General features: G+C 39.8%; 1 protein-coding gene across 1 annotated transcript in view; it reads right to left on the bottom strand.

Annotated features, from left to right (window-relative positions):
• Positions 1–2,088: 2,088 nt before the first annotated feature.
• LOC124788805 (juvenile hormone esterase-like) overlaps positions 2,089–9,672 on the bottom strand; it is a gene marked incomplete at its 5' end in the record, with an annotated part of 85,144 nt that continues 77,560 nt past the window's right edge. The window contains 2 exons of the mRNA XM_047256087.1: positions 2,089–2,257; positions 8,494–8,626. Of these exons, the coding sequence (XP_047112043.1) occupies positions 2,089–2,257; positions 8,494–8,626 (302 nt within the window). The remainder of the gene's footprint in view (positions 2,258–8,493; positions 8,627–9,672) is intronic.

Genomic DNA, 9,672 nt, shown 5'->3' with positions numbered 1-9,672 from the left:
CATAAGTACTTGTACACAATGAACAGTGAGAGGAATTGGTTGGTAATAACAATAATTGCAATCGAATATGAGAGTATTCTTCTTATCATTCTGCCAGTGGTGGTAGCTGATCTCTGTTTACATTTCATGGTTCTTCCTTTAGAGCAAATAGAACAAAAGTGACTTAGTTGGTAAGCGGCTACAGCACCAGGAACTATCTGACATCATAGTATGTCATCTTGTTAGTAGTCTTGTGATGCCACAGGCTGTCACAGTCTGCCATGTTGTGAGGTCATAGCCTGTCACGTTCTGTTGCACGCTGCCATACTCCACCATCTTTTCCACCACCATCTGGTAATTCATACTGTGTAAACTTGTTGGCAACATTCATCTTCACCTTGACCTTAGAGGGAAACCTTGCAGCCAATTTGTGTAAATGTCCCATTAATTAAAGTGTGCAGAAAGAACATAGACTGTCTACTCACTTCAGTCAAACAGCAATGTTCTCAATGAACTAGAGTTTTAGCACCACAATGAAGAGGACATGCATGACGTGTATGCTACCGTTTGCTGCAGAGTCAGGTACACAGGTAATAAGTCCTACATGTGTTGTAAGTGATACTGGTAGTGGAAGTTGTCGAAAACATTACTGTCCCCTTGACTGTGGAGCTAAAATACTAGTAAAGACTTAACATCCTCATTTACCAGTCGTTTTGTGAAGGGTATTTTCAATCACTGAAACCTAAACTGTCAAGATGTTTAACGTCCACCTCTCCATCTTTAACTGGAGATGCATTTCCGGCTTTAAATACGTATGACCTTTCTTGCTCCTTAGGCTCTCAGAGATAATTTGCTACAATTGGTACCGATTTAACAAACAAAACCACTATAACGACCTACAGTGTGCCTTTATCTGTAACACGCCGAAACTGAAAAATGAGATAGACTAGATGCCACACAGAGGAAAAGAAATGCGGTTGCAAGCCACTGACGAGGGTTTAAGTCGTCCTGGAAACACGTCGCGGGAGGCTATATAAGTGACTGGCACGTATGATTATTTTAATCTGCCTTGTACTCACTCCACAATGGATGTTTCAGAATTATAAACTAAATTTAACACACTTTTTCTCCACCAATTATATATTTATATTCACCATATCGGACGTTCACGATCTACAAGTGCCACTGTTAATTGACGTTAGTAGCTACTGAACGCTAAGTGGAAATTAAATGATTTTTGTAATACATTTTACACTATAATTTGCATTACACACTATGGTTTTGAAAAGTGACTCTGCTGAGCAGCTTCAAGCCGCTTCCTAAGAATTCCAGTGAGGATTGCTGAGGGGTGGTCCATCGCCTGCAGGTACAGAGACAGTGCGTGTCACTTCCAAAATTACTAAGTAGGTAGTATTTTAAATTACTTCTCAATTAACTTACGTCATCGGCTTTCACATCTGTCAAGAAATCACTTTTTCTCAGGATTATCGTGTATGAGTAGATAATAAGTGACACAGTGAATTAGTGCATAATATTTGCATTCAAAATTCTCTGTACTGAAGGAAAGGATTACTGAAAAAAATCCTTTGTACAATATACATTAATGTATGCCACGCATTACTGCAGTTTGTAACTATCCGCTGCACTTCCAATGCCCACAGAAATTTCTTGATATTTATGTGGTGATTGTGTCTGAATTATATGAATTGACGCCTGAAACCGCATTGGCGATCAATTTTACGTGATGGGTTTCACTGTGGTTCAGTGGATTCTTAGTTGATTTCCTTGCTGACACTCAGTACTCAGCTGTAGTCTGATGTTTTTCCTTTCCTCCTTTGCTGTGCATATCTGTAACAGGAAACAGAAATCGTATTTACTTACCTCTTGAAAGGCAAGTGTATGTAGGATTAATGTAGACATAAGTGATAATACATCGTCAATATTGAACTTCTTTCATTCTTTCGATATTTTCGAAATTTTGTTATAATTCTTCTGGAGACGGTAGTCTACCAGTGTTCAAATACTCTACCAAGAATATTCCAATATAATTATCAGAAGTTTCACAAAAATGTTTTTTGCCCATGCTGTGCTTGTACCTCTTATGGTGTATCACTGGGCGTCGGGAAATGGCAGCAGTGGCACGTTCTCTCTCCAGAATGCCATGCGCTCCCCAAGCCTGTCGTGGGCGAGTGTAAAGTTGGCCTGCATCAGCAGGTAGCTGCGGCTGCTCTGGTCGTATGGTTCCCAAATCACAGGATCAGCCTCAGGGGTTGGGTTCCTGTTGAGACACATAATACACGCGTAATCCTTTATATTTTCTAGAGATATTAGGAAATAAATGTAAAGAGCAGCACTAAATTTCTTGCTAAAAGTTTTCATCACAAGATATTTACTAATAACAAATTGAACCATGCACAAAGAGCATTCAAAAAGCTTTGCACAGTCGTCTCTAATTTTTTTTATTTTTTCCAGGAGGAGATTGAAATTTTTTGTGGACGTACTTGGAACATTTAGCTGTAAGTTGGTGTATAAAAGTATTTTCTTTTATTTACAGGTGAGCCATAATAGACCGTGAAGTAGGTGTCAGTTTGCGATAACGGTCGGTGATGGAGTTCCTCTTCAAGATCGGCGAAGACTCTGCCACATCGATTCACAGGATATTACTCCCTGTTCATGGGGAGGATACAGTGGATCACAGCAGTATCCAGCGGTGGTTGCAGAGGTTTTAAGAAGGTGATTTCTCTCTACTTAACAGTCCACAATGCGGTCAGTGAGTGATGTGAATAAGGAGACCTGGCTCCACAATTAACTGGGACCGTTACTGTTTGTCATTGGACAAGCCGCGACGTCCCATCAAGACCTACAGATCACAGCTTCAGGGTCAGTTTATCAGACTACACCATAACAATGCCAAACCCCATACAGCCCATACGACGCAGGAGAAAATCAGCACAATGAGTTGGAAAATTTTTCCTCATCCTCCCTACGGTCCGGACTTGGCTCTGATTTTTGCCTCTTTGGTCATCTGAAGGCCCACCTGCGCGGTAAAAGATTTGATAGTGAGAAAGACCTTATTTCCTGTGTCAAGTGATGGTGTAAAAGTCAATCCTCAGATTTTTAGCAAAGTGCATTTACATCAGGGAAAGAATGTTGGGCCAGATGCGTCACAGCTGATGGAGGCTACATTGAGTAGGCTCAATGTATAGCTAAATCTTCCCAAGTATGTTCATAAAAAATTTCTTTCTCCCCCTACAAAAAATAAAAAAAAATTAGAGACGACTGTGCAAAACTTTTTGAACGCCCTTTGTACAAGTAAAGGAAGTAGTCAAGCACGTGCATTTCACTAACATTCAGTATTACAAGAACACTGCATAGGAAATTGATAACATTCAGAGCGTGTTACACTAATATCGTGTAACGCTGCCTGTTTTCCTGACAAAGGTGTCAATTTAGTGATGATCTGGTAGGGACCACCCACTGATGATCAGATCGTGTAGAGACTGCTACGTTTCACCAGATGTTCCAAATAATCTGAGACATTTTGTATGAGACTAACCCCTCAACTGCCATTGGGGTTCAGAGCCTGTCTGTGATTTTCATAATCTTTTCCATTAGTAACTATTATACATTTTATTTGAATGAAGTTCTAGTATTTTCCCTAATTTGCCTTGTTACCAATAATTTTGGGAGATACTTATAAACATTTACCTATGGCTTTGTATTAAACTGTTGGTTCAAGTTTCCTCACAAAAGAGTCTCACAAGCACGTGTACACCGCCTGCTGCTCCTGAGGATGGCGTGGCGGTCAGTCGGTACCGGTGGGCCTTCACAGGCCTGCTCGTTTGGAGTTTTCGAGTGTCAGCAGCTTATCACGTGCTAATGGGCTACAGTGCACTGCAAATATCGAATATAAAAACTGCACTTAAATTGTGCCATTTCTCTTTGAATGTTAGCCGGAAATGACACTGAATTTGCGCCATTTTTCTTCGAATGCATGTTGGAATTCAAATAAAACGGACGAAATCATGTTTTGTAGCTCTCTCTCCACGATAACTAGAAACCAGTGTCGAATGCTGAAATGTTGGGCAGCTGCACCACGAAGAATTATGAGAATGGACGTCGCTGTCTGATTTTTCTTTGAAAGTGTGTGTAACGTCTTGTTGAAAGCACACAATAATTGAGATTCTTGAAGAGCGGTTGATGGTATGGCGCCGTAGCCGAATGGTCATGTACAGTGACTGACTTTAAATCCTTATAATCATAAACAATCAATTATGAAATTTAAATGTCTTTAAACAGTTCATTTTCTCTATGTAATATTAATACATTCAGTTACAATTGCTATCTGTTTAAGACGAAAGGCTACTGATGGTAAAAAAAGTATAGAAAGATATAATGTATAAAAATGTTTTATGCAGATGATCTGCTAAAGATTCTCTTCTTCTGTAGACTTTTGGAGAAGAAAATGATATTTAAAGAGTTATATATATCTCCTCCAAATGTAAACAGAACAATAGAAGGGTGTGCAACGCGTCTCACTAATTTCGCTCGAACTACGTGAGTAGAAAAATGATAATGTACCCTACCACAAATGGTGAGAGAATGGTTTATGGACCACAACATTCCTGAAATAGACTGGCCTATTCAGCGCTTTGCTCTCAACCGAACGGACCACCGTTAGGATTGGTTAGAACGTGGAATTCGCTCCAGACTGGACCTCTGGTTTCGGCTGTCGTGGACGAATGGGCTGTCATTTTCCACAGAGATTCAGATCTTCCTTTGAAAGTCCTCCCAGCAGAATTCAAACCACCCTAGAGGCAAAGGGTAGGCACATCTCTCTCACTAATTTTTAAAGTGTTACGATATTTGCTAGGAATGTTTGCTGTAACAAGAACAAATCTAAAGCGACAGACAGCAGTATACATTGACGAGAGGAGATTCGATTATTGCCGAAATGTTTAGGATGTCTGACGAAATTAATTGAGTGACAGGCGACATTCCATCTGTTGAGGAAAATCAGTAAAAAACGATCATTCGGAAGTAGTGCACGCAATTTTTTATATGGACTGAGCAGTGTGCATTGGATTATCGGCTCCCGCAAAACAATCGAAAATATTTGTCAAATAACAAAGTCAGTTTCAGCTGTACAGTGAACTCTGCGAGTCAGGTGAACTAGCGCATGTGACTATGTGCAAGAGATAGTGCTGCTTGCTACATATCCGTCACAAGGTCACGGTCGCTACTGAGAGGCTTTATGTTAACGTAGCGCCTAACGCAAGTGCACTATCGCTTTAAATACTGTTCACGCACATTAGAAATTTTTTTATTAGAAATTAAATGTTAACGCAAAGTATGGAAGTGAAGATGGAGGACGAGTCTGCTTAATCGCTTCTTCTCCAATATGCACATGTGTAAAGAGACAGCGTGTTTCCGGGAACATCTCGTGGAGAGATCCTTCTTCCGTAAAATGGGCATTGTACACATAAGAAAAACCATTCTGCCTGCTGACTTCTAAACAGATTTTCCTGCGGGAAAGCAGGAAGATTGAGGTATAAAAGCAGGAAGACGGGAACTAAAGAATAAAATACGGAGATATTTGGTATGTTCATGACTGAATTTGAAATCTTTTAATATTATGTGAGGGGTATGTTTATGTACGTAATCACTTTTATAACTTACACCATGTCTTCGGAATCAAGGTACCTTTGTTATAATAAATGAACTAGCACCGTGTGGATCTCAACTTTTTATTACTGTCTACCTGGTTCAATTTACATTGCAGATCATCTCTGGGTGTGGTACCACAAAGTACAGTTTCCTCAACATTTGTATAAAACACAGTGAATTGTTGTGTTTTACACAACTGTTGACAAACTGCACTTTCCAGCATCAGATGTGAAGCATACTGAAACTGGTAGTTGCCAATAAAAAGTTGTGGTTTAGATAGTGGTTTTGTATTTGTTATAACAATCATATCCGACTTTCACATACGTCATTTTAAATCACTTTTATGCAAGTTAAATATTCATTGAGGTGTGTAATTATTTTGGCATGTTACGAAAGCGTGTACCATTCACAGTTTAGGGTATGCTATTTAGGAAATACCATATACCATTGTGTGTTTAACACTTTTTAGCGTTAAGCATTTTCTGTTAATCATTTACCATTTAGTAAATAGTGTTTACAATTAGCATTTATCGACAAAAGTTAGTGTTATTGTTCAATATTTACCATTCACTTTTTACCACTGTTTTTATGTGTATGTGCGTGTGTGTGTGTGTGTGTGTGTGTGTGTATGTGTGTGTGTGTATGTGTGAGAGAGAGGGGGGGGGGGGCGGGGTATAAGGACAGAGAGAGAGAACGATCACTTTGCATGAGAGAAATCTCTTATTTGTAAGCAGTATAGAATTTGGGGTATGAAACAGAGAGAGAGATCACATGTATGTAACGATTACAGAATTTGACGTGTATAATAGAGAGGTGTGTGTGTGAGTGTGTGTGTGTGTGTGTGTGTGTGTGTGCATATTTTTGAACTTAATTCTCTTAATATCACGGCAGATGTATGATTATGTGCAGAATCGTCTTTGACTTTCAAAGAAAATGTTGTAACTAAACATTTTTATGCATCATAACAATAATATTATACCAGACGCATGTATATACGTTTCGGAAATATTATATTTCACTGAAATAATGCTTATCCTCGACTTTTCTGCTGAGGGTACGTAATTCTTTCAGAGCTTTTATGGCACATAATTTTAATTCTGCGCTCTGGTTGGTTGGAGATGAGAGACGGGGAGGTGAAGTATACGTTGTAAATATCGCAATCTGACGCCGTTTTTACGTTATCATTTAAACAGTACACTCTGACAGGTAGGAGAAAGGCAGGAGGAGACGGGGGTGTAATGCACGTAAGAGAGAGACGGTTTGCAGATTACCACTACCACAATTTTCATATTTTCTAATACTACGCTCTGATTAGTTGGAAAGAGGAGAGGAAGGGGCTATAATACATTTTGGGGTATAAACACTTTGCCACGATTGACCGGAAATAACAGGTGGGAGAGAGGTTAAGTTATGTATGTGATTTCATGTGTAGGCCAGAAATAATGTAATTTGACTCCATTTTAAACATCATTTTAATACTATGCTATGATTGGTTGGAAAGAGGAGGGATATTAAATTTACCACTAGCAAAATTGGGCTCCTTGCCCAAACTTGTTTTTTTTTCTTCATTTTAATACAGCACTATGAGTGGCTGAACTTAGGGGGGCAGAAGGGAAGATGGAGAGGGTTTCTAATTGCCCATTAACATAATTTAACAGTTTCAACCATCTTCAGTTTTTAGTTGGTTGTTTCATCTTAAGACTGTGCAATGACTGGCTGGGGATAAAAGGGGATAGGTTTAAGAGGTGTGGCTTCCCACTGATCAGGATGATGATGTCACTGTCAGGATGATGGTGTTAAAGTTCAATATCATCCCTGATATCATGCAAGACCTTTGTAAGGACGATTGCATAATGACTTTGAAGATGAATGACCGAGCTCAAGATCAAAGAGCACCATAATTCGCTGGTAGTGGAACTACGCCAGTTTTAGGTGTACCAGAGTCGTCGCACCATTAATACGTTGAAATCAGGCAACAGTTTTGGCATGACTGAGGGGCAATTTGGATTCATTACCAGCCAGCACAAAAGCAACTGGCAGAGTAAGTCGGGTAACGACGTACCAGTCCAAGTAAATGCATCGTTTTGGTACGAGTCACGGTCTACCACTGACATTCAATGAATAAAAAATAAATGTGTTCACACTGCCTAGTACGTATTTTACACTATCGAATCAAATCTGTAGTTAAATCGATGTTACTATGCACATCACAAGACTCACATTCATTATCTTTCACGTAACTTGAGTGTAAACTAAAGAGGAGATAGTATATTCAGGCAACAGAAAGAGAGATAAATGTAACAGTTATGTACTGGGGTATAGAGATTATGAATCAAATCGCTATGTCTTCTATGTCTTCTTTGCTTTTTGGTGTGTGACTCTGGCTGCCATGTTCAGTCAGTGGAGCTAACTCCCGTCATACCGGTACAGCAGTACATTCCGCCCAAATTACTTTATGTTTATTGACATTCCTACTGATATGTTTGTCTGGGTCCTCTATTCTTGTATAAAATGAGTATCTATCGTTTTGCCTTGAGGTATTTTAACGTAGTGACAGAATGTAGTCGGAGTGTAGTCGAGTCTGCAGCAGTGCAATGTATTATGTAGGATAAAATGTTCTCTATTCCCGGTAAAGTCTGAAGCTGTTATTTAACATTAGAATTCTCGGATACTCTCGAATCACCTGGTTTCTAAAAAATTTGTTAATGCTCTTAGTTTCAGCGGCAGCTGCCTTCTCGTACTCTGGCAGTATGCAGTAACTAGTGATTGAAATTCAGTAAATGTGCAATCTCTTCCCGAAAACGAGCGTCTTCAGTGATCCAAGCTTCAGGCAGAAAAAACACGTACCCATATTTTGCGAAATTCGTCCAGAGCCGCAGCATATTTCTGCGCACTTTGTCTTCTTCTGAGTCAGGATCGAAGTTATACTCTTGATTTTTTCCGTAGAAAAGCATTGGTAACTCTCCCGCATGTGAAACTCCTGGAAAAAATAAAAATGACAGATAGAAAGTATTTGGTTTTGTTCACATCCAAACTAATATACTGCACATATCAAGAAAGTCATGACTTTGTTCTTTTGCCCAGACGTCCAGTGAAATGTACACACACACACACACACACACACACACACACACACACACACACACCCTAGGCTTCCACATTTTCGTCTTCTCTGCTAGAAAAAAGTAAAAACTCTACCAGATGTGCTATGTATGTCCTGGCAGAATATGTGCTCTCTTACCATATCATTTTGACCCATTTTCAGATTATTATCATCTAATTATATCAAGGCACATGCTTTCCCATTGAAAGATGTCTTAAATAGAGTGACACTTTGGTTCCATCCCTACTAGGATGGTGGTGTGACGGTTGTGACCATATATTACGAAACGTAAATGCACTCATCATCGTAAATAGAGCTGCTCGCAGAAGGACAAGGCGGATTGCGATCATTGCTGGCACATTTAAGAAATGATTACACTTTAAACTTGGAAGGACCAGCACGTACCGTGTTACATGGACACAAACGTATGTGCTGGTAGAGTGTTGAGCCCATAAGGTTGCGAATACAAGAATCAAGACGTGCAGCATGTAGTTGTACAAATCTCGGATACAGTACTGGGATACTCAATCGCATTCTGCTTGCACCTGAGGGCACGGATCCTACAAATTTCTGGGTGGAGTTGGAGTCCTGATGACATGCGCTATAGCGTCCCACACATATGCGATAGGGGAGAGATTGGAAAATGAGGCTGGTTACATCAGAGTACCAACAGCTGCAAGGCATGTTCGGGAAGTGGCAGCAGTAGGAGGACGAGAGTTGTCCTGTTGAAATGGGGCATGGCCGCATGGGGGATTTTGACGAAGGAAGATTGCTTAAGAGGAGAGATTATGCTCCTAGAAATGGTGGACTGTCAGACAAGCTGAATTATGGTTTCTTACAGCTCTCTGAGAGCATATAATATTTCACAGTCAAGTACTAAAGCAAACCTGAATACATCTCCGATCTCAGAAAAATGAGGTGTA

Source organism: Schistocerca piceifrons, chromosome 3 (assembly GCF_021461385.2).
Source record: "Schistocerca piceifrons isolate TAMUIC-IGC-003096 chromosome 3, iqSchPice1.1, whole genome shotgun sequence".
Lineage (NCBI taxonomy): Eukaryota > Metazoa > Arthropoda > Insecta > Orthoptera > Acrididae > Schistocerca > Schistocerca piceifrons.
This window is presented reverse-complemented; position numbering and strand designations above follow the sequence as displayed.